At 45.9% G+C, this 24,569-nt stretch overlaps 2 protein-coding genes across 5 annotated transcripts in view; one reads left to right on the forward strand and one right to left on the reverse strand.

The window, feature by feature from the left end:
- The window catches only part of IFT122 (intraflagellar transport 122), a 36,525-nt gene extending 18,026 nt beyond the window's left edge, over positions 1-18,499 (reverse strand). For 3 of the 4 annotated variants that reach the window (XM_086619029.1, XM_086619031.1, XM_086619033.1), the window contains exons 1-17: positions 18,459-18,499; positions 17,668-17,734; positions 16,551-16,635; positions 15,626-15,704; positions 14,780-14,856; positions 14,296-14,362; positions 13,153-13,299; positions 11,642-11,717; positions 10,911-11,102; positions 10,019-10,157; positions 9,185-9,387; positions 8,560-8,697; positions 7,652-7,816; positions 6,618-6,815; positions 4,831-4,971; positions 3,338-3,391; positions 947-1,108 (exon numbers count right to left, since the gene is read on the reverse strand). In XM_086619029.1, the coding sequence (XP_086475155.1) occupies positions 947-1,108; positions 3,338-3,391; positions 4,831-4,971; positions 6,618-6,815; positions 7,652-7,816; positions 8,560-8,697; positions 9,185-9,387; positions 10,019-10,157; positions 10,911-11,102; positions 11,642-11,717; positions 13,153-13,299; positions 14,296-14,362; positions 14,780-14,856; positions 15,626-15,704; positions 16,551-16,635; positions 17,668-17,734; positions 18,459-18,499 (2,031 nt within the window). The remainder of the gene's footprint in view (positions 1-946; positions 1,109-3,337; positions 3,392-4,830; positions 4,972-6,617; positions 6,816-7,651; positions 7,817-8,559; positions 8,698-9,184; positions 9,388-10,018; positions 10,158-10,910; positions 11,103-11,641; positions 11,718-13,152; positions 13,300-14,295; positions 14,363-14,779; positions 14,857-15,625; positions 15,705-16,550; positions 16,636-17,667; positions 17,735-18,458) is intronic. The other variant, XM_086619030.1, reaches the window with a different exon arrangement.
- A 176-nt stretch (positions 18,500-18,675) lies between these two features.
- MBD4 (methyl-CpG binding domain 4, DNA glycosylase) lies at positions 18,676-23,817 on the forward strand. Its single transcript, XM_086619247.1, has 7 exons — positions 18,676-19,031; positions 19,390-20,132; positions 20,831-20,905; positions 21,525-21,713; positions 21,967-22,116; positions 22,744-22,847; positions 23,557-23,817. The coding sequence occupies exons 1-7, from the start codon at positions 18,676-18,678 to the stop codon at positions 23,632-23,634; spliced, it is 1,695 nt and encodes a 564-aa protein (XP_086475373.1). The 3' UTR covers positions 23,635-23,817.
- Positions 23,818-24,569: the final 752 nt, after the last annotated feature.

The raw sequence follows: 24,569 nt of genomic DNA on the forward strand, positions 1-24,569 counted from the left end.
ATCAGCAAAGCCTCCAAGTATTTATATTAAGCTCTTGGAAGAAAAAGCTCTCTCTGTAGCACGGTTTGTGGAATCTATGCTAAACCAGCTCATAAGCATGTCATGGCAAAGTCTCTGTCCTGTCCTGGGCAGAACAAGGCTCTGATGAGTGATGAATGAGTCTGAGCAGAGCATGCATTCTCAGGGATTTTGATAAGAAAACCCCACAGAAGACTTAAAAGCCAAGTAATGCTTTCTTATCAACATATAAAAACATCACTTTTTAAAACCATATTCAATTTATTTCTACATGTTTTTTTTTAAAAAAAGCAGTCAGGACATTATTGAATCTTTGGAAGAAAATTCTCTAGTAAACAAAAATATACTAGGTTAGTATATTATACACTTTATAAAATACATTAATATAGAACTAACTATTTAAGTTCAAACTCTGAAAGAAAAATATTTTTATTGTAATACAGATATGAATTAAATGCACAGTACACTCACCTCCACTTTGCATATGTACTACCTTACTATCTTTGGAAGACAAAAAAAGAAAAAGGGACTTGTGAGTGAGATAATGGGGAAAAAGTCACAAAAATGAGATCTCCAGTTTTCTGAAAAAGGAAAATTACTATGGATAATACTATATAATCACAATGAAAAAGTCACCTTTGGTACTGTCCACCAGAAAAATCCACTGAAAAGCTATGAATTCCAGGGACACATTTTAGACTACACAAAACAATCTCCTGCCCCAGTAGCAGACTCTGAGCAAAGGCTACCGCTGCATCGAGAATATGGCTGTTCTTCCCCTTACAACCCAAAAAACTTCAATCAATTAACTGAGAAAATGAAGTGGGAATTCAAAGCCCACCTTTCATCCAATCCTTTTGTAGGATCATACTCTGAAAACAGACACATTGATATTTCGGTATTTAAACATCCAGTTGCCAACTCGTACCTTTGCGTAGTCAAACATGCGTAGGTCAGAGTACATGTCCAGAGCCAGGCTTTCATGGCCACTCTTTTTGTACAACTTTGCTGCCTCGTGGAATTTTCCCTGGTAGGCATAGACATCTGCTAGGAACAGTTCATTGTTGTTCTCTCCATGCTTCTTCCGCTCCTGGAAAAAAACCCGGAGAGAGATGTAGAACGTATTCTAAATGATCAGGACCTGGGTAAGAAACAGCCATTGAAGAATTAGGTTTTCAGGCTTAGGTTTTAACTGTTAATAAAAACCTGTAACAGGGTATAATAATTATGCCTCTCCTACATTTCTGGTGAATTTATAATTAAAAGATTAAATCCCTTTTTAATTAACATTAGGAAGAGCAAAATTAAATGTCACTACACAAACCAAAGTGATGAAAAATCACTTCTCTTGATTTCACACAAGAAAACGAACACACACTATCATTATGCTCTGCTATTTTAAAAAAGGCATTTGATGGGTGCCTAATAACTCACTAGGATATAATTTGGCCAAATTAACAATATGTGCACGGGGAGGCGACAAACACGAAAATAATTGCTAGCAATAAGCAGATTCATAAAGTATGTTACCCTGCCTCTTTACAAAAACCAGTGTCACCACCACCGTCCCCACTTGCAAAGCTCCTGATTGCAGGTCGGCAGCCACCCCTTCCCCACCACCTGCACGTACTGCCCTGCGGCTCCGAGCGGCTCGCTCTGTGTGGGAAGGGACCATCCAGGCCAAGTGCGTGCAGTGCCACAGGGAAACCCTTTATGTGACTCAGAGCCACAGGGGTACCCTGACTGCAACGCACCAACGCCACACATGTGCACACACAGGTGTACGTGTGTGTGTTTTCATGTCTATTATCCTGTTTCTTGGAAACACAACACTATCCTGCTTTGGATAAAATTACTACTACTATCAGCCCACCTCGTATGGAAACATAAAGACATGAATTGAATTTAAAGAAAACGTCATGAAGGGAGGGAAAAGCATTCCATGAGCATACAAATTCAATTCTCTACTGCCAAAGGAGACTCAGCCATCACTCCTCTGGTCACATTTATTGACCAAGCTGATACTGGACTGGTGTTGAAAGGTCCCTTTAAAGACCTGGTTAAAAGAACAATCAAAGAACTGTTACACCATTTTTAAAGACTTCACCAAATCTTTCCAGGTATAGTTATCTGGCAGTTATGTTTCCTGCTGTGATCAAACAGGAAAAAAAAAGTGTCATTACTGAGAAAAAAACACCATATTAAAGGAACACATGTGCTTAGTTACACCTCTACAAGCCGTAAAAGGAACCCAATACACCGCAAGCAAGAGCAAGCAACGATGCAGAACGGTCACTTCAGAGGGAGCGTTTTCCAGAAGTCTGGAAGTAAGTTTATGTCCATTTACACAGGGAATCTTTCTCATTAAACAGAATATAACATGACAATTCCAGAACATCCTCAATAGACAAAGATGCAGAGAAGCATATGTGGAAAAGAAAGGTCAGTAGTGGTGAGAGAACACTCTCATCTACCCATCTACCCTTTAAAAGAAAAGAAAAAAAGAAAAAAAGAGGGATTCCTAGTGCAGAACTTTGTCCCAGGTGAGACTCCTAGAAAAGCTGCCTGCAACCACCTGGCGCTTTGACAGAACCAGGACAGCTCTGTGGAAACGGGAGACACGGAACACGTTCTTGCCAAGAAGGGGTAAATCTAATTAAGGTGAGAAAGAGGAACTCCATTTACGGCCCCTCAACACAGACCCTCGCCCAGCGTCACCACGCAGTCTTTCTCGAAGGACAACAGCGAGAGCATGTCTTTAACGTGCTCACCACAGACAGTCATTGCCTAGTGAAAGGCTACCAAGACGTGTGAAAAGAGTAAGAACTAGTGATTAGAGCACAGTACGGAAGTAAGGAATCCCAAATTCCATTTCCAGTTGTCACAGACTTGTCATGAGACCCTGAGTTTGTCATGTCATTTCTCTGGGCCCGTTTCTGGTCCTGCGAAGAGGAGATAATAGTAATTACCTCCCTCCAGGGGGTAAGGAAAGGCTTAATTAACTCATGTTTATGAAGGACTCTGTACTAAGCTCTTAGCACAGTAGTATTCCACCAATTATTAATTGAATATTGAACATTTTCTAGTTTTCCTGAAGCCAGTTTCAGGAGTTCTCCTTGTCCCACATGCCCATTTCTTTTCATGAAGTTCCAGTCCTATGACTGGAATTTGCGTGACCTTGGCTAGTCGTGATTTCTCACTCCACACACAGCTCCAGCAGTCAGAGGCACCGTCGGAACAAACCCCTCCAAAACACAAAGTGGTGATTTTGGCACAGCGCTAAACGTGAGAAAACACACTGTCTTTAACACTCTCTTACCTCTATGCTGCTGATCAATTCTAAATATCTAAGGTCTCGTACCCTGGTAAATGCCTATTGAAACAAAACAAAGAATAAAAAGAATTAACTTGGAAAGCCACAAAAATCAACAGAATATTGTTACGCACAAATCCAGCTGTCTCCATGCAAACAGCAGAGACAGAAGCAAGCTGGGTTTGTGCCTGTGCAGTCCCCAGCTCACAGACACAGACCACAACTGGGGCCTCTGAGGCACTGCAGTAAGACAAGGGTCCAATCCTTCCAGCTTATCTCTGGGAACCAACAGCAAAGGCAGGGACTGGTGGGTGGGTGGGTGTCAGTCCCCAGGAAATACAAAATGCCATTTTACATGTTACACGCTTTTATTCCGGCTATTTTATAGCTTTTCCATTTTGGTGTGAGGCATGACAGACAAGGAAATTTAAGGAAATTATTGCAAGGTAGAACACACAATTGATCGCATTGCCACGGCACACTGCACATGCTTACAGTTTTTATAACATTCTGAAAATCCGGCATGGAAGTAACTCAGGGAGAGAAAGGAAGTAAGGAGCCGATAAGATAAAAGTGCTGCAAGACAGTGTAATATCTTTTGCAAATGGAGATAAATGTGCAGCCCAAAGTCTCAAGTGGCAAAGTCACGTGCAAGTTACAGCAGCTTAGCACTTCTTCTTGACATGCATCAAAACCCAGAAATTTAACTCTTTAGACCGCACGTTCGAGACTTCTAACCAAACTAATGCTTAAGAGGGCATACAATATTCTGCTTACACCAGATTGAACTAGGAACCATGAGAGCCTTTCATGTCAAGAAGCTGCTTTTGTTCAAATTAATCCGCTCTAATTCTAGAAGGGCACCACTTTAAAATTCCAAGGAGGCACTGAAAACTTCCTTTTAAGAATATCTATTTGCATAAAGCCAGCTACGAAACTGGAATTATTCTGATGCCTCCACTTAAGAAGCAAGGAAAAATAAAGCATTTAATTTCCTTTTACAAAAATCTGTTATTAAAAGATGCCCATCGTTACAGATCATCCCCTGCATATTTTTAGAATGTTTTGTCTCTCATACAATATTCATTACACTGAACTCAGTTCGCCCTCTCTTGTTTGAGAAAAGGTGGTGAAAGAAAACAGGGAAGTATTCTATGCCAGAGAAAACTCCGCTCTGCAGTATATGCCCATTTGCAGACCACTCCCCAAACCAAGGCATTCCAGATGGAAAATGACAACGGTGACATCCCATCACCATTGCCTTCAAAGAACACTCGTGTGTAAATAACAAGGAATATGAAACCTCCGTAGTTGAACCGAGGTTATACGATATACTTAGGGGAGAAAACAGTAAGTTTACAGGGTTGAGAAGGGGAAATGAAAGGAGCCCGGTCGGGCATCCTGTGCTGCCACCCAGTGGTCAGCACCACGGAGCAGATATATATATAATTATGAAAATACAACAAGCTTTCTGCTAAATACGTAAATAACAGCTTTACCTTTTTAGCAGTTTCAAATTCCAGCCCTTCTAAGGCTTCCATGGCCAGTTCTTTCCAGTCAGTATCAGTTACTCCCAAGCAAGCAATTTGATAGGCTTCTTTAAACATTTTTCGTTCCAGATATTGATACATGGGTGCAGACTGAGGATTTCCATGGAAAAATATGTATTAGAAAGCATAATACTGAGATATATCAGTGAAATTCTCTACATACATTGGGGGAAAAAAAATATTGCAATGACAACCATTACAAGCTCCACACAGAGTAAACATATGGTTTTTGTACGACAGACAGAACGACATTCTGGGGTGATTATTATTGTGTCTCTAGACAAGCTGGGTTAATTATATTCTAAACTCATCCATCTTGAAACCTTCAGTGCCCTGCATATTAGGAACTAGTTAAGAATGTGGGTTTTCTGAGCACCGAACATACTAAATATTACGTACAACGAGCCAATGGGGTGTTCTGGGATTTTTTTAATACTATGGAAGCAGAGCGAAGGAGGGGATAGTTCGTGCTCAAAGCATTACAAGTGGCACAACCGCCCAGTATGAAGCATCCCTGGAAACACTCAAACACAACAGGAAGAGGTACCAGGAGGAAGTAGCCCTTCTGCGCCAAGCCTGAAACAAAGCTGGTTTACCACGACTGAGACCATTAAGCCCAAAAGACACTGACCTGAAGCACCTGCCCTAAGAGGGAATTAAGGAGAGAAAGTGCCAACTGCAGGCTGGCACAGACGGACTGAGGCTCAGCAGCTGCAGCTACAGCTCGAAGCCCTTCAACGAGCAGGGGGCTCTGCGGCTACGTTACGTTACCTTTACTCCGGGTTTGCAACCAAGGCAGTGTGCAGACTGATTTCTACGTTATTTTTATCAATGTATCTGAGAATTGTGCACGTTTTGGTTCTCCCTCTCACCAAAAGTGTGGCTCTGAACAAGCTGCCTCTGTGACACTTTACAGTCATTCTGTGGCGCTCGGCGCCTACGGCCTCTCAAAGCCAGAGTGCACTGGTCCCAGTCGACCTTGTGGCAGTCAACCACCCCGGACAACCCAGAGCCCAGTTAAGGATCTGCACAGTGCCTCGGAGGGACAGGCAGGGGCTGGAACACACATCTCCAGTAGGCCACAGAAGTACATGGCCCTTCTGCCTTCTTCATTGACTCTCGGTTTCAAGTCCTGGCCACATTTAGATGCATAAATCAGAAGATGATTTGTTTTCTTTTCCCTTTTTTGTTTTGTTTCTTGGGCCATTTTAGACTCGTCCATTGCTTCCCGTAACGCAGAAAATAGCGTTTTGTGGAAGGCAATCTCTAAATTTAGAATATTAAGACTGCACGTGTACTACACATTCAGACTAAAAGATACAGCTTAAATATTGCCTAAACACACCTCGATTAAGTAACAATAAGATAGTATTCGATGTACTCATAAGAAAACTGAAATTACAACTTGAGAAAAGGCACGTAGGCTACAGCAAAAATACGGGAAGAGGTTAGTACCTACACCATATTGTAATCTTTGCTTTTAGATTATGTGCATTTGCAAGTAGAAAGGGAGAATTAGAAACAACAATCAGCAACAGCAAAAAGGCAGCTAGATTAATTAATGGCAAATAAAAATAAAATAGATGATGCAATATAACTTAAATAATGATGAAGAAAGTGTGAACTGCAATCATTTTGGTAATGGAATATGGGTAAATCTCAGAAGAGCTTCTTCGCTTCTTAAACACTGATGTTTATGAAATGTAAAGCAACACTTAATGAGATTAAAGGATTACCTGCGGAACTTCGACAGCTGACATAGAAAAAACATGAAGACAGAAGATCTTGGAGCCGTTATAACCCACCACAAAGCCTTGAAGTTTTTGTTGATGGACAGGGAAGTTACTAGCTTTGATATTGAGGTAGCCCCCTCCAGAAAAGCAAAGCATATCCTCACACTGTGTATTCCAGGCCACACTATTAGCATTGGGCTCCTAACAAGCAAAGTAACTCATGAGTACAACAGGTGCAATCACATCATCTTTCCTAAGAAACACGCATCCTTCAGCTAGATCGTTTGACCTGTTACAGCCTGGGTGTCTGTATCCGTGTTTGTAACATTCTGAAGCCCAGTACATTCCTAAAGAGATTTAAAGGAACATATTTTACATTGTAATAAACAGCTGTAATTGTCTTCCTTTTTTGTACTTACTGATGATCTATACTGTCAAACTGTAGAAGACAATACAAAATTCCACAATAATCTACTGTTAGTCAGACAGCACATCGAACTGATCATTTCTGCCCGTAACAAAGAGACAGTTACAGGCCCTATCTTCGTGCCCTTCATATTTTCCACCCAGTGTTCTCTGAAAACATTTCAACATTAACGAGGAGCCCTTAGAGTGGCTGCTAAACTGCCAATGAAGAGAGAATTATCACTATGCATTTCATAGTCTGGAAATACACGGCGAACAAAGAAGTTCAGGCTTTAATTCCGTTCATACTAATGCTAAAGCCCAAATGCTCCTTCACTGTCAGGCTTCAAAGGCAACGAGGACTGACTTCTAAATTAAAGAGAAAATGGCACATGTTTAGTCCTCTTTATTCAGCTGTTGCTCACATATAGCTCCTGCCTTCTCACTCCTCTCCTGCCATCTCTAAAACGGTAGTTTCAGTGGAGGAACAGATCACGGTTAAATCCTACAAAATATGATTAATGGCCTAAATGACAGTTATATGAATTTCTGCAGCAACACTTGGTACGTTCTGTGCTCCAAACCACTTCCTGCTCCCCTTATTTTCTTTTTTTAAAGACTTTGGATTTTACCTGAAACAACAACTCTTTGGTGTGAATATCATACACTAGGCAGGTATCGTTTTCATCGACCACCGCCAGCTTGTTTCGGGACGCGCTCATATCCAGGCAGCGCACCGCTGTGGACTGCTTCAACAGGACGATGGCAAAGGCATTATCCACAAATATCTTCAGAATCTAGACATATGGGAAACCAAAGTCAGTCCACCCGTTTCTGTGCCTAGAACTAGAAACAGCACAGCAGGTGCCAACTTTAATGCTGTTTACAGCACGCAATTGCCATTTTGTTCAGAAATAAAACTGGGCATCAAAATTAACGAAACGCTTTCAGCTTGAGGTATCTGGAAAATTGTTTCCACAACATACTCTAGGCTGCAAGTCTATACAAATAAAACATATGCTATATACATGCTAGGTTTCTTTAATGGTCCGCTAGTTAAACAATTACATTAATAGAATACTACAGGAAGATACAGCATAGATACAGAAGACACAGAGGGTATCAACCTCCTCTCTATTCTTGTTCTCTACATCAATAGTTTGAAATTTTTTGCTGCTAACCGGATGGTGAACTAGACAGCCATTTCATCTCCAGAACACCCACGCTGTCACAAGTGGTCATCAGGAGAAGTGTACACCCCCCCTGAAACCCCAATAAAGAAAAACATTCTCTCAGTTCACCAAGAACTCCATTTTTGTCAGTTGTTCCTAACAACTTGTGGACATTAGACAAAGTTAAACATGTTTAGTTTAATTTTACAGCCAGAGAATGCAAGAGATAGTCTCCTTAATCACAAGGAGACTCTGTCAGATAAAACTCCAGGTTGTAAAAGTACATGATGCTCCTCAAGCCTCCCCCTAAGACCATAACCCAGAATTTATTTGCAGCGAAAAGACACACACCAGACATTTTGTGTTACCTGACCGTTCTTCAGGCCAACTAAGAGGCCTTCTCTTCCTGGAGGTCCCCCAATTACTTTAATGTAACGAATAAGAGATTCCATCAGCCATTCTCGTTCTTTAATGCCACTAAAGGAGAGGCACTGCAATCTTTTCTCCTAAAGACACAATAACACACAAAATACTGCCTGAAGGTAAAGATAAAAGCCCTGTGTCTTTGATGTGCTGTGTTTATACCCACACTGGCATGCGTGCCTACTTTTACATATAAAAATCAGTAAGTCAAATAGTCAATTTGGCAGAATGAAATCTTCAAGGTTTTCCAATGCTATGAACAAACAAACAAAAACAACCCCCCTACCACCTTTTTCTGGTGGTTTACCCCCACCCAAAAGTTGCCCTGGATTACGTGCTAATGTACCAAATTCACTGCAGAGACTGTTTTACTGAAATTGAGCCACCCATGGCAAGCCACAGCTGTTGATCAGACGCAATGTGCAGCACTGCCATACAACAGCACTACACCCTGGTACCCTGGGGAAAAACTGTAACACATCATACAGCACGACCTTCTCCTACCAGCTAATCAGACAGCCTTAAAGCCTGAGCGTACCCCAAAACTACTCTAGATTTTAAGGCACATACCTGGCATAAAATAATGTGATCTGAACATACAACCAGCAAGTTGCATTCAAATTTTTTTACTATCTTTTCCTTCACTCGATAATACATATCTGAAGAATCATCCGAGTATAACTCATAAATCAAGATTTTCTCTGGCATCTGGATTGCTAATCTGTTTTTGTAGATTGCAATTTTCTTTACAAGCTCTCTGCCTTTTATTCTAACTAGAGAGAAAAAACACAAAACCAACACAGTACAGGCTGACATGAAAATAACGGACACAGAAATCAAAAGACTTACTAACAACACATTAAAATTGAAACTTTCTAAAGCACCTCTAAAATTAAAAGCAGATTCCTGCTCAGATATGTTTGTTGTTCTTCATCTCCATAATCTACTATCTCCATCACAATTTATCACTCTCTATTATTTGTCAACGGCACATTCTGGAGCAATACTTTGATGCCTTGCCACAAAAAGTCAGTGGATATGAAGAAGGAAAATCAGCACAAACCTATGTGGCTGCAAGTAAGGAAAAAAAAGCGCTAAATATGATGTACAGTATCTTTATCTCATTCGCAGAGATTAAAACCTTATCTTGAAAGCCTCTGCCCCTCCCCATGTCCTTTCAAATCCCCACATCCTTCACTAAGCTTGTCAGTGCTGATCCTCCAGAATCCAAGTTTGCACTCATCCTGCAAACAGTATTCCTCAGTTTTACTGTCAAAGCGACAACAATCTGTCTAATACATGCAGCGCATATCCCAAGTGTTCTGATGGATATTAAAAACAAAACAAAACAAAACAAACCAGAGTGAGAGTGAAGCTTTGGCCTGACTGCAAGTGCGAAATTACCTTTTTGTTCAGTGATGAGGTGCTGGACAATAACATCGGTCATGCTGTCTCTGTAAGCGTAGCGATCTTTGTAAAGGCCATGCACAGTGCTGAAAATCAACTGATAAAAGGATATTGTTCCATCCTGGCATCCTACTGCCTGAACACGGGACAAAAATAATTTTGTTAATTGGTGCACGTAGGTGAGACTTGGCAAAATGTCTAGTAGCTATATGAACATCATGTTCCTTTTCCTGCATAACGTATAGATTGACACCAGTTACAGCCTACGTGCACTTGAACAGTGGTAACAGCACAATGCAAAATGAGGCCTGATCTCATCACAGACCGCCCCACGGGGCACGGCGGGCTGGGGTCTGCTTTGGGGGTTTGTTTTGTTGTTGCTGCTTTGGTTTTTTCTTTTCTTTTTTTTTTTTTTTTTTTTGGCGGGGCAGGGTGTTTTTAAATTCTCTCTCTCTCTGTCTTCACATTTGCACGACACAGAGTGCAGTGTTCAGGGCTACCAGTTGCCTTGTAGGCATCTTCCACAAGGTGCAATGCAAGAAATTCAGATCTGAATGTTTTCTTCCCATCATGAAATTGGATTTGGTCAACCTAAAAGTTATTAGCTGCCATTTTTTCTTCTTTTCCCTCCTCTTTTTTAATCAAACGCAGCAAACGCCTTACCCTCTGCAAACAGGTGTTATGCTCATTTAGGGCAGTCTTGCAGCCCAAGTTTGACTTCTGCAGGAGATTAAAAATCTCGGTGGTAGTTGTAGGACCTCACTAGACACTGCTTAGGTTCTGCTGCCTCAGTATGAATGTCTAGACTAAGCAACTGAGTTTGAAATCTATGGCCTTACTTTATATGACAAACTGTCTGTGAAAGTGTCAGAGAAATGTTCCTACTCACCACATAGTTGGAGTCTGGTTTAACTTTGCACGTCCACACCCAACTGCTTTGCTCTCCTATGGTACCAAGACGCACGCCGTCCTTTGTGAAGAGGGAAACTTGTTTATCTGAACCTCCCAGTAAAATATATTCTCCTTTAGTAAAATAGCTAACACAGCAGGGATCAAAATTGAGCATTCTGTCCTTCCCAATCTACACGGGAAAAAAAAAAAAATAAAACACTTTAACAAAAGGATCATTTCATGTTTTCCCAAAGCAACAAGTGCTGCTACTGATACCATTCTTCTCATCTCTCTGGCCATGCACAACTTTTCAATACCCCAGAACCACGGACTATATTAAGATTCCCAAAGGCAGTTCTAAAATACATCCAAGAATCCCTCCAGTCCCAAACCAGTCCACTTGGAATGCAAGCAATTCACAAAACCTCCTGTTAACTGGTTGAAAAAATACAAAGATGTCCTTTACAGACCAGTAAACCATATCACAAAAGCCAGCAAAGTTGTAAGGGTTTTAATACAAGAATTGTAAGACAGCAGCTGAGTTGCCATGGGAGAAACAAGAGCTGAAGGAAAAGATAGTTTAAAAAAAAGCAGATTCATAAAAGGTTGAGAAAACAGAAAACATTCAGTGTAGCTAATAAAGCACTGGTATACAAACACGTTGAATACAGGACACAAAACAGAATCAGAAATGCCCTGCTGCTCTTGAATGCACTTTCTAAAACATACCTGTTTGCCACTAAGCTGGTAAAAGGAAAGTTTCTGACCCCAGTCTGCCACAGCTAAAATATCATTGCGTTCATCTCTAACAAAAAAAAATATAAATTATGTAGTGATTCTACAGTGATTTATTAATAAATTTCTTAGAGCAATGGAACCAAGTAATAGGACAGCAGAATATACTTCATATTACGCTTTAAAAACCCACAAACTGAAAGCACAGCAGATATATCTTGCCATTTAAAACTGAGGAATACAGCTCGGGGACACAAAAGAAAGATCAGTCTCCTTTAGAGGAATAACTGCAAAGCTTGGTGCATCACTTACACGCAGCTGTGTAAGCAGTGGGCACAGTGAAGCTAACGGTCCCTTCAAGAGATGAAGCACCTGGGCCTGGATTCTGATCCTGGCTACAGTAGTACAAAGCCACCATAACATCAAAGTCAACAGCGCTGAGCAAGAGTGAACACAATTACCAGTGTAAGGCAGGGGGGAAATCAACTTGTTCCTGTGAGACCAGCACAGACCAAGGAAAGGTTTCAGGTCTCTAATTTGCCAGCTTTGGTACTCTGACATGACCTGCTCAGCTTGGAGCAAAACATGAGAGTCACCTCCACCACAGGTTCTTGCCTAGGAAGGAGGGAGGTGGCAATCTGAACTTTCTGCTGTGAACATGCCTCTGGCCAGAAGCTGAACAGAAAGGAAACAGAAAACCTCCCGAAAAGCTAACTGTTCAGTGAGCACTCTCCCTTTGCTCAACGCGTGATGCACACACCTGTGGGGAAAAGCAACATGCTGTGACATACTGAAGAACTGCCTCGTAATGAACACACGCTAGCAGAACAAATTAAGACCGCACAGGCAACTGTTAATCTAGAATTTCCTCATTTTTTAATGTCTGATTTTGTACCCTGCACAATACTCTCTGCCTTGGTCCTTTCTGTAAATTACTGTTCTAGACAATGGAGATACATCATGTTCCTCTGATGTTTCACTCACAAGTTGAAATCCATAGAGGTCTCTTCTTCTCCACGCTCTCCTCCCTCTCTCACTGTACTGCCTACTGCCAGGCCTGGACTTCAGTACTGGCATCTCAGCTAAGTAGCTGTGAACTGACTCCTTTTGTTCACCTGCTCTACTCCAAAAATTCTGCCACCTACTGCAATAACAATTGTATATTCACATGTTTGGGACAATGTTCCCTCTGAACTGAAGTGGAAAAAATGGCTCCCCTCTGTCTCCCCCAGTCCAAACAGAATCTGCCCCCCAAAACCACCCCAAAAACAATACAAAAGAAAAAAACAAGTGTTTCTTGAGATCTAAGTGGAACTTGTTCCCAGTTTCTCCATTCAGTTAAAGACTGGCAGCAAAGCCAAAACCTCAATACATAATCACTTAAAAAAAGGTAAGGTACTTGGCATTAATCTGATTCAGCAGGGATAAAAGTCAAGCCTTTCTGCAATTAACAAGCCAAGGATTATCTATTCAGCATGAAAAAAAGGAAGGATGAAATGATTTACCTGGATGGATTCCAACAAATTGACCATATTGGAGATGAAGCACCCCCTGTACGCTCTATTTTAACTTTCTCTTCGCCGTTTTTATTCCTGATGCTGACAACGCCGTTGAACATCCCCAAAGCGAGGTACTGGCCATCATTTGTCCAGCTGATAAAACACACACAAACTGAAGAACAGACTACTAAAAACAAGCAGCAGGAAGGTAGGATGGTACAGCACACTCAAACAGGGAGGATAGATGGAAATATACTTCGAAGAGGGAGTTCTGGGAGGCAGCCAGTAATCCTACAGTTTGTTTAGGCATCTACATCCACATTTATGGCAACAGAACGCACTACAGCAAGAACATTTTATTATACACACAGAAATTAAAAAAGTAGAAATAAAAAAAAAATAAAGCTATCATCTGCTTGCAGTGCTTCTAACATGTGCTAAGTAACAGATACATTTTTGGGGACGACAGTGTTGGCAGTAGACCAGGCTGTTTTAAAAGCCACATTCAGAACACTGATCGGACAGAACTGCGTGGTGCTGGGGCAGAGGAGACCTGGTTTCTATTCTTGTCCCTACTGTAGTTAATGGATGATTTTACACAATTAATGTACCCTTGCTTCAGGTTCCCCCTAATGGCAGTACCTCCTTCTACTAAAATTATCAGTAACACAGGAGATGAACAGCTCTACAAACAAAAAGTCTCATTATTATTCCTCTGACTTCATTTTATTGTTATTGCACAGGAGAGAGAAGACACTTGCTCAAGACCAGAACACTTCTCTGATACTTTCAGAAGAACTCAATTATAAACAGTATCAAAAAAAACCCAAAACCCTTTGCTATTAAAGAAATAATAATAAAAAAAAGCTCTCTCTGAGAAGACCACAAAAGAAAGAACAACTCATCTTTGATAAATATTAGCCATATTCCTACTGGAGCATTACAAATACTACACAGGTGTTTTAATTTGAGAATGGCAAAGCAGCACAAGTACACAATGCTACTGAACAGGGAGGCAGGAGAGCCTCTCACACTACTAGGTATGCTGAACTATTTCACTTGAACGTTTTTTCCTTTCAGCTTGCACATTATTTTGAATTGTTTGTATTGAAACTAACTTAAATGACACAGGCAATCCTTAAAACTTACCTGCAGCAAGTAATCTTACTGCTAGTTTTATTTTTAGAGACTGACTTCTGTTCAGGAGACCACAAGCCTTGATTAAAGCAAACAAAAAGCCAAAGTAAATTACAAGAAAGCATTTACCAGTGTTTAGATTAGAAAGTAATATTGTCAGAAAACTCAGTCGGGACTTCAGAGGGATCAAAGTCTTATCCACTGCCAGAAGAACATTTAAATATGTATTATTTATCAGTAAATGGGAAAAAAAATGCATCTTAATAACACAGAGAGTGTCTCTGCAAAGGATCATACTAAGAAAGTAGTGTTTTACCCTTGGCACCTCACTACATAGTCCTTTCCCGCTGAGTTGAAGTGATTTAAATAACTTTAGGTAGCTTTGAACCTCATCTTTTCTGGATATAGAGAACTGTCCTTATCTGCAGTTAGCTTAGCTATACAACTTGAACAGACTTTACTGGCTTAAGGGAGAAGTTAGAGGAAGAAGACATACCAAAATCACTGGAAGAGCAGGATGCCAACTGGTGAGTAAGAGGATTGTAGGAAACGCACTGTATAGCGTCATTATGCCTGCAACGAAGTTAAAATCATGTTTCAATAAATCATTCTTGCATGCCCCCTTTTCTGGTTTTCAGCAGGATAGCTGAAAGGTTTACCAGATGCCAGAAATAATTTCACCGGTTTATATTACATCAAATTAATCTGCAATTACTGTAAACTGAATCAGTAATAAACCTTAAAAAAAATTGTCTCTAAGTGGCAGGATTCACTGTATTTCATCAAGATTAGCTAAAAACATACGTGGAGGGTGGCTTGTGAAACATGGTTAAAGGTTGTATCCAAATTCTAGAACGAGTAAGCTCGTGTGTTCTCCCAGCAGTACACTAGTGTGCACAATGACTAGTGGCAAACGCACACACACATTCAGAAAGCAAATTTGAAGCGGTCGCTTAGGAGGGATGACAGAAAAACAAAGCCAGAAGAAATATGGAAAGATACTGAAAGTACCAAAGCTTATTTTGGTCTTTGAACCAGACTTATTTTAATTTTGTTCATTCCACAAGAGCAGTGATATTGTTTCATTTTATTTCTATCTATACAGAGTTTCCCCAGCTCCCTGCCAGCCCTGTGAATTCAGAGATTCATCTAGACTTCCTGCCCTCTTTTACACCTTTAATTGCTTTCCTGCCTCATTCAGATGCTTCGGCTGTTCCCCACTCACTAGCACGTCCTCTGACCTCAGCTGACCTTCCGAGTCTATCGGCACGTGCTCTTTGACAGCAGAACTGCACAATCGAAGCCCGCTTCCGAGAGGCACAGAATTAAAGGCATCACTCACGTGTATTTCAGAATTCCTTCTAACTTGGCAGTCCAAATTATCACACTTTTATCAGCCGAGCCAGATGCGAAACGTTTGCCTAGGAACGAAATATAATTTAAATCCCACGCATAGGAGAATCACTTTCACACCAAATACTCAATCAAAGAGAGAGCACGAAGTTCTTGAGCTCGACAAGGCTCATGTAACAAAGGGCCCAACACTGCAGGCGTCGCGATGGGACTGCGCTTCTCCAGCTACACGAGGCGCCGACGACTTTATTTCATTATTGGCACAGAGCACGACTCATTGGAAGCCCACCAAAGCAGGCACGAGGCCAGTCACTCCAGCACTGCCAGTCCCAGTTTGGACATTTATGTTAACAGTGTTGGGGCAAAACGGCACATTCTCACAGGTATTCCCTGTAACTTGAACAGCAGTATTGGAGAGGAAGTCCTCGGAGTCCACAGACAGTCCCCACAGAATGGGAATTGGAGATGATGAAAGAACTGGAAGCAGAGGAAGGTCTGTAGTGAGCACAGTAATGTGCGAAGGATCAGAAGACTGGGAAGCTCTGGGACAGAGGAACTACGGGAATGAACATTAGAGGCAGGTGGAGTACTAGAAAGAGGGACCTCCAAGGTCAGCCTTCTCCTCGTATTACCCCACAGATCCAAACCTCACCACCACTGAAGCAGAAGGGGCAGTGGGGGCCACAGCTCTTGAGTTAACAGGGAGCCTTACACGTAAGAACGTGGTACTTGTGCCTGCAGCATCTGCAGAGCAGCTCAAACTCCCCAGTAACAAGCAAAACACCAGCACTCACACACGTGTTCAAAACACCGTTACCGAAACCCCAACTTCTCTATTTATCAACTGGCAGTAAGAAGTGGGAGATGTGCACTTCACAAACCAGACCAAGACCGCCCCCCAAAGTGATATTTACCATCTTTAGCGTAAGCCACACAGTACACAGTGTCCTTGTGTCCTTTCAAAGGCTGAATTAAGGTTCCATCGGAAGTATCATACACCTATTTAAACAGTGGGGGAAAAACACAAAACAAAACCGAGCATACAAACAAAAAAAACACATATAAAAAAATCCCCCAGTGAGGACTAGGCTATAGAATTACTGAAGGCCAGCAAGATTATACTTTCTTTTGTCTTTGCTTTTTTGCATAGCATACAGTCCGTGCAAGACAAAACATTTTAAAAGTGCAGAAGCAGCTTTTCTGAATGTAACACTTCTCTTCCAACACTGGGAATGAAAGAAGACTCAGACAATTACACGCACAAAAGACCTTTCCAAACAGCTCACTTGGCCAGCTTGTTTTACTCCATTCTCTGCATTAGACATTTAAACATAGTGAACTATTGGAAAGGGCCATCAGTACATGTCCCATTCTGCAAACACTGAGAATTAACAAAGCTCGCTGAGCTACACCTCTAGAATCATGCTGTCCATCCGTCCGTCTGTCCACCCATCCACCCCTGCTGTTTCTACACCTGCCCCATCCAAAAGCCTTGCAGGAATGTGAGGAGCGTGGTCCTGAGCCGCTTTTGCTGGTGGGTTAGCAGCAGGCAAGGGGACTCGGAGAAGGGAAAAGCTCTGGTTGAAGCTTCTCACAAAGTGGGGACATTGATTCAGGTTTCTTTCCCCTTTTCACAGAAATTGTAATGCAACTTGTAACAACACAGTACTTGTATATCATGCCATTGCACCAAGTCTGGATGCAGGTCAGTGGATTTCAAACACCACATGAGGTGCAAAAGGACGAGGTGATGCACGTAACTTAAATCTCATTACTTGTGGAAATAGAGCTTAAAACTTGGTAAGAAACATTAAAAAGCTTCAAAACACTTTGCAGTTAGCCCACATCAATATATGTAGATATGAGGCTGGACTAGTAGAGATAAGAGGATTGCTAACAGGTTATATGATCTTTGATCTAGATGATCTTTGAGGTCCCTTCCAACCCTAACCATTCTGTATTTCTAAGTTAATGCGAAAGAAATCCTATTCAAACAGCTGTAGCTACAAGAGGAAAAAAACGTTTCCCTACCAGCAGCCTGTTTCCAGCAGCAATTATCAACTGAGTCCCATCCGGTTTGAATGCCAGATCGTAAATACTGGAGAAAAAACACACCCCCCCCAGCAAACCCCGTATCAGCAGGCAGAAAATGCATTTCCTTTAACGTCAAAGACGCCGCACAACACAAACTGCAGCTGCACACTGGGGAGAATCCCTGATTCCTGAGCAAACTCCCCGCACAGGAGCCCCCTGCGCTCGCGTCCCGCTGCTCCCGGAGCGCGCGCAGGGGCCGGCGCCCGCGCTCAGGCCGGGCACACGCGGACGGGGCTCGGGGCGAAGCCCGCAGCGATGCCCCCGCAGGCGGAATTCACGGACCCGCACGCGGGCTGCGGGCCTGTGGCTACGCGTAACGCGAACAACCAGCAAGACGGTGCTACTGGATCACCAGTACTGCCCAGGGCGCCGCAGGGACCAGCCGCTGCCGAGGGGAACCGCCGGCTGCAGAGCGACCCCGGCCCGGCACTGCCGCAGCCGTGCGGCGGGGGGAGGCGGCGCACGGGGCGGCACCGGCGGGCCCGGCGCGGCCTGAACGGCTGCCCCGGGCCGCCCACCCGCCGCGGGGAGGCGGCGCCGCCACCGTGTCCGGTACCATCCCCCGGGCTGCCCCGGCGGCCGGGCCACCGCCGCCGCCCGGCCCACAGCCGGCCCGCTGCCATCCCGCTGCCGGCCCGGTCCCGGTCCCGGTCCCGGCCCGCTGCCCCGCTGCCGCCCCTCAGCGCAGCGCGGGCCCTGACAGCCCGGCTCGCCCCGGGGCTGCTCACCACTGCTCGGCCCTGTCACGCCAGGTGAGCGCGGCCCGCATGGCCCGGCCCAGCCCGGCCCCGCCGCCCCACTCCGAGCGCCCGGCTGTTTACAGCCGCCCCCGGCGCCACGGGCAACGCGCATGCGCACGGCGCCCGCCGGCCCGCCACGGCGGCAGGGGGCGCCCGCCAACCGGGCTGAGGCGCCGCCGCTCGTCACGTGATCGAGGCGGCCAAGATGGCGGCGGCGGAAGCGGAGCCGGGCCGCGGGTCGGTGTCCGTGGCGGCGGGCGGGCTGGGCTCGTCAGCGGGGCGGGGGGGGGGGTGGCGGCGGGTGATCCCCCCGGGGGGCGGGCCCGGGGCCCTGTGGGAGCCCCCGCGCCCCGCAGCACGGCCCCACCCGGGCATCTCCTTCCCGTGCAGCCTCCGGGGCGGCAGCCGAGACCGGGCGGTGGCGGAGGCGGCGGAGCGGCCTGGCCCCGGCGGTGGAGACCCCGGCACCGCGGCGAAGAGCGTCCCCGGCGGCTGGCAGCGGGTGGCCAGGCGGAGGCGGTCGGGCAGGACGGCGGGGCGGACCGACGTGTTCTTCGTCAGGTGAGGCTCGGCGTGTGCCGGGGGAGGCCCCGGGGAACGGAGGGGAACGGAAGGCTGAGCGCCGTCCGCCTGCGATCAAACCGCGCTTCCCCTGCCGGCAGCACGAGTTGACGCCCGCGTACAGGCGTGCGAGTGCCACGCGTGGGGCTGGTGAGGTGAAGAGCACGGTATGTACAGGATTATCCGTAAGCTCTTTGTGTTAAGCTTTTTTGATCAGGTCACAGAAACTTGTCTGGGCATCACCCTGCCACCTATTCTTGTTACTTGCCTGGGTTTTTAAATACTGGAATAGTTTTTTTAAGCGAAGAGTGAAGGAATGAACAAGTCGTCGCTAATTTACTTGTCTTTTATACCACAGTCCTGAAGGAAACAAGCTGCGATCGAGAAGTGCCCTTGTGGAGTATTTTCGGAAGACCGGGGAGACGACACTAAGAGCAGAAGATTTTGATTTTACATCTCCTTGTCAGAGGAGTACCCGTTTGAGGGTGAAAAGACACAGCGCGAAAGCTGCAGGAACTGCTTTAGAGAATGAGGATTGTCACAGTCAAGTGCAAGGCCTCAGTGCACAAAACGGTGAAGAGGATAGAATTCGGAACGTCCAGACTGGAAATGAACACCGGGAGGACATCACATCCACTCTGGGAAGTGAAGACTTGATCACGAAAGGCAAAAACCCAGAGGGCTGTTTGGAAACTGAAAAAAAGGGAGCAGGTGCTCAGAATAAGAAAACTAGGAAGAGCTCAGGAAAGAGGAGTCGAGATAACACCCGGAACAAAACCCGGAGAAGAGCGTGTAGCAAACAGGAGACTGAGTGTGTTCAAAATAAGAAAGTCTGCAGACAGACAGACACGCGTGTCGCCAACAGCCAGAGTGCGGGTGAGCAGCACGCAGCCCCCCGGGGCGCGGGGAGGGCTCTGTTGAGAATTCCCAGGCCACGGTCAGACACGCAGCCGACGTCGGTGACCGCCCACTCGCAGAGGGAGCCGGAGAGCTGGGCAGAGCAGGAATGTCTGGAGACAGGTTTGAGTGACGCGTCTTCTGCAAAACCTGAGGAAATCAAGGGATTGACAATAGGGGAAGAGACAGATGGAAGGAATGCAGGTAATCAGGATTCGCAGTCTGACACGGAGAGAGGTGCTGACGTCTTGCAGCCGTGTGACAAGAAAAGCTTCACAGCAGTTAGAATGTCACCAGGTGCTTGTGTGTTTGAGCAGAATGTTGTCCTGGCTTTCTGCCCACGTTGTCCTGGCTTTCTGCCCACGTTGTCCTGGCTTTCTGCCAGGGGTTCCCCTGACTATCCGAGCAAAGTGTTCTGTTTCAGGTCAAGCTGCTTTGATATCTGAATCTTGTTTCTTTATTCAAGAGCATTTAATGCAGATTTATTCACAACTGGAACTTCCTCTACTGATTTCTTCAGCTGTACAGTATGATATCAGAACATTCATCACCTTCCCTGCACTAGCTCTTTCAGTGTTGTTGCACGGTTGGTCAGTTTTGGTCACAAAAAGGCTACTTCTAGCCTGTTTCACATGGTAGAGTATGTGGATGACATCTAATCCCTGGTTGTAGTGTGAGATTGTTCCCTCAGGCACAGGGAAACCCTTCGCTGTGGCAAAGTAAGGGTTTATCTTCTCAAGACTTTACAGAAAGTCGAAACACAGGAGTGCTGGAGTGAATCTAAAGCACATTTCTGTTCTGTACACCTACAAGAAATCCTGGCATTTCCATCACAACATGAAGTGGAAATGGTGCATGAAGTGTGACAGCAAAGTACTTTGTGGTTTTTCTTTTTTTTACAGAAGAGTCTATCCCACGGACACAGGTGGATAGGAGGAAAACAAGTCGGTATTTTTCAAGTAAATACAGTAAAGAAGGTATAATACTCTTTAGAGAAATAAATCTTTTTTTATTAAAATAAATAAAATACTATTTTTTAGGAATAATACAGGAATATAGGAATAGGATGGCTCAAGACCAAGTGATGTTATGGAAGAATCTCTCCCAGTTTTAGGCTGGTCATGCTGGTCATGACATCAGAGAGCTCGGCTTCCTGCACGAGTGCCGATTTGTCCCGTTGGAACCTCGGTGGCCTGTGCATTGCCAAGGGCCGTTGAGGCTGGCATCAAACGCCTGGGCAGCCCTTGGCAGCGGCGAGGTGGGGGGGTGAATGGGCTGTGGTGAAGTTCAGACTGCCAAGGTGTTTCTCCTGTCGGGGAAGCCGTGCCCTGTGACTGCTGCTCTGCGCTCGCACGGAAGCATGGCGGCCGCTGGGCAGGGCCTCTTCCCTCGGGAAGAAGCTGTGTAATTGTGCAACACGGGGGCACACGTGGGCAGCCTTGGCTCTTGCTGCAGTCTGTGCCAGGCGACGCACGGTCCCTCGCAGCTCTGCCAGACTTGGGTGTGAATTGCCATTGCTCCATCCAGGTACAGCACCCCACAAAGGTGAATCTGCTTCAAAAGGCCTCAATTTTTTTAATTACTTTCATTTAATAGGTAAATCCACCCTTTACTGTCCAGTAAATGTTCCTGTCTTGCCTCTGCGTACAGCTCCCAGCCCACCTAGAAGGAAGGCCTTCAGAAAATGGACTCCTCCACGTTCTCCTTTTAATTTGGTCCAGGAAACGCTTTTCCACGATCCGTGGAAACTTCTCATCGCAACCATATTTCTCAATAAAACCTCAGGTACGTAGAGCAAAACAACTTCATGCTGTGTAAATGGGGTGGTGTTACAGGGTCAGAACAGCCGCCATTTTTTAATGGCATTAGTGGAAGAAAAAACGTATATTAACTTGTGTCAGTGTAAAAATAAAAAAAAAATCTGTTAATTTTAACTCTTGCCTCAGAAAAACCTCACTTCAAAAGCATAAATCAACTAGATAATCAAAAAAGAGAGTTACCCCCCCAGCTTTCTGTTCATGATGGTTTCTTTCACTAGGTAAAGCGGCAATTCCTGTGCTCTGGGAGTTCCTGAAGAAGTATCCTTCTCCCGAAATAACGAGGACTGCAGACTGGAAAGGAATGTCCGAGCTGCTCAGACCTCTCGGCCTCTACGAACTCAGAGCGAAAACTATCATCAAATTCTCAGGTGGGTTTTCCTGAGTGTGCCTGTGGAATGGTGTGAATCGTGCTGGCAAGACGAGCAGCAGCTTTGTCAAACGGTGCCCTGTGGCTTTTCTTTGTTTGGCAAACATTCCTGACGGTTTATTTTGTGCAGCGTTGAGATATGTTGGTCTTACATGTGCAAAGCTGCTGATGCTCTCGTCTAACTGAGCATAAAATACCACCTGTGTGAGGAGTTCTGCAGGAGACCTTTGGCTGGAGACTTGGGTGGAAAGAGGTACCAACGCTTGCAAGACAGGTTCAGTGTTTTGCAGCACTACAGGCTGGCTCTGCTCTGGTTTGCACCAGGTGACCGCCAGAAGGCCCTTCCAGCTGGAATCTTTCCATGACCCTGATGTTTTCTATACTTAGAATAAAAGCATTGTTCTGTGAGTTCTGAGGAGAGAGATTTAATTAAATCTCGCCCACAGTGATTTGTTTCAAGGTGCTTAAGAAGTACCCCGTAGGGATTCATTGCCTGCTCTCACCAGGAAACGGGTAGAGCTTGTGAAATGTTCCCGAGTGGAGATGTGTCCCACAGCAGTCGGGGTTTTGCCCAGAGTTGCCTTCTGCGAGCGCTGCAGGCAGTGACGGCGGTGGCTGTGCGTTGCAGATGAGTACCTGAGCAAGCGGTGGAAGTACCCCATCGAGCTGCACGGCATCGGCAAGTACGGCAACGACTCCTACAGGATCTTCTGTGTCAATGAGTGGAAGGAGGTGGGTGCTGCGGCCGGCAGCGCGGCCCTGTCCTTTGGCTTCGGTCGACTCACTTGGATGCAAAAAAAAAAAGGCAGTTTTTATATCTTCAGTAGGTTGAATCCCAGAAGTGTAGTGGAGGATTTCTTTGCCCATGGCAGGGGGGTTGGAACTAGATGATTTTTAAGGTCCCTTCCAACCCAAACCATTCTATGATTCTATAATGTGCCTTTTACAAGTCTGAACCTGTAAACGGAGGTTTGTCACCTTGATTTCCCACTCCCTCCTGCGATTTCCCACTCCCTCCTGCGATTTCCCACTCCCTCCTGCGATTTCCCACTGTCAGTGCATTCTTTTTCTCGGTGCCTTGATGTGGGGGTGAGAGTCTCTTCCCTGCCCCAGTTAAGAACCGGTTCCCTGTTTCCTGCCAGCCAGATCCTGCATCCCTCCGAGATCAGTGTTGGTGGGACTTGGCTCTGCTGGGCTCCTCCCGTGGCGGAGGGCTGTGAGGGGCAGTCGAGGGGCTGTTTTGCTCTCCGATGTAGGAACCCCCTCCCGATTCACAGGGTGGTGGGGGGTTTCAGGGCTGGCCAAACGCCGTACTCCCTGGTTCGTGGGGGCGGAGGCTGGTGTACTGCAGCACGGCGAGGTGTGTAGGGGAAACGTCAGAGCAGCAAGGTGTGTGAGAGCAGGTATTGTAGTAAATACAGAACCCTGTTGTGTGTTTTAGGTGCAGCCGCAGGACCACAAGTTAAACATGTACCACTCGTGGCTCTGGGAGAACCGGGAGAGACTGAGCATAGACTGAGCACGGATTGGCACGGCTGCGCCGCCGCCGCTCCGGCCCTCACCCACTGACGCTCTGGGCACCGGGTGCCCTTACAGAGCTCCTCTGATCACCATGTTCTCAGTTTAACTCTGTGTGACGTGCCCGTCACAGCCCATCCTTGTCATAGAACTTTTAAAATCTCTGTATTTTTTTAATAAACCTTTCCCAGTTTTTGTGGTGTCTGTTCCTTCACGACTGTAGTTGCCCCGACTGCGGGAGCCATTATCCAGTCACTGGGGCTTGACTGAAAGCCTGAGCCCCGAGGTTTCACGCGTGGCACTGAATTTTGTTAGTTGGCATCACCAGCAGCCCCTGCCTCCGGCTGCTGAAGCGGTTGTCTTTCAGACCGGGAAGCCCGCGGTGCCCGCGCCATCCTCAGCTGCGGTTTTCACACCTGCGAGGCGGGAGGCGTTTTGCTGCCCGGCGCTGCGCCGATCGTTCCGCAGATGCGGGAGCGCGGAGCGGCACGTGGGCAGCGGAAGCTTCGGGCCCCGCAGAGCAGGGACGGGCGCTCCGTAACGCCCGTGTCGGGCCAGGAGCCGCAGGACGTTTCCGTTGGGAGCGCGGAGCCCGCTGGAGTCCCGGAGCTGCGATTAACGGCGGGGACCGGGGGAGGCGCCGCCCGCTCCGGCCGTGCCCGGCGCCGCGGCCGTGAGCGCAGCCGCCCGCCAGGTGGCGCCCGCCCGCCCAGCGCGACTGGCGGAAGCAGCACCTGGGCACAGGCTGGCGGAAGTGGCGCCAGGCAGGTCCTGGCAGCTTCGTACTGAGGGCACGGTCCGGGGAGAGGGGAAGCGCCGGCCCGTTCTGCCGGGACGGCCGGGTCGCAGGCAGCGCGCTCGGCAGCGCCTTCTGGCAGCACCTCTCGCCGGTGGCCCGGTGCCCCGCGAGGGCCCGGTGCCCTCCCCGCGCAGCCG

The sequence above is a fragment of the Tauraco erythrolophus genome, chromosome 12, assembly GCF_009769465.1.
Source record: "Tauraco erythrolophus isolate bTauEry1 chromosome 12, bTauEry1.pri, whole genome shotgun sequence".
Lineage (NCBI taxonomy): Eukaryota > Metazoa > Chordata > Aves > Musophagiformes > Musophagidae > Tauraco > Tauraco erythrolophus.

Coding starts and splice junctions, on each gene's coding strand:
- MBD4 (XM_086619247.1), top strand. CDS start 18,676: ATGGCGGCGGCGGAAGCGGAGCCGGGCCGCGGGTCGGTGTCCGTGGCG. Junction 21,714..21,966: donor ATTTCTCAATAAAACCTCAG/GTACGTAGAGCA, acceptor TTCTTTCACTAG/GTAAAGCGGCAATTCCTGTG. Junction 22,117..22,743: donor AACTATCATCAAATTCTCAG/GTGGGTTTTCCT, acceptor TGTGCGTTGCAG/ATGAGTACCTGAGCAAGCGG.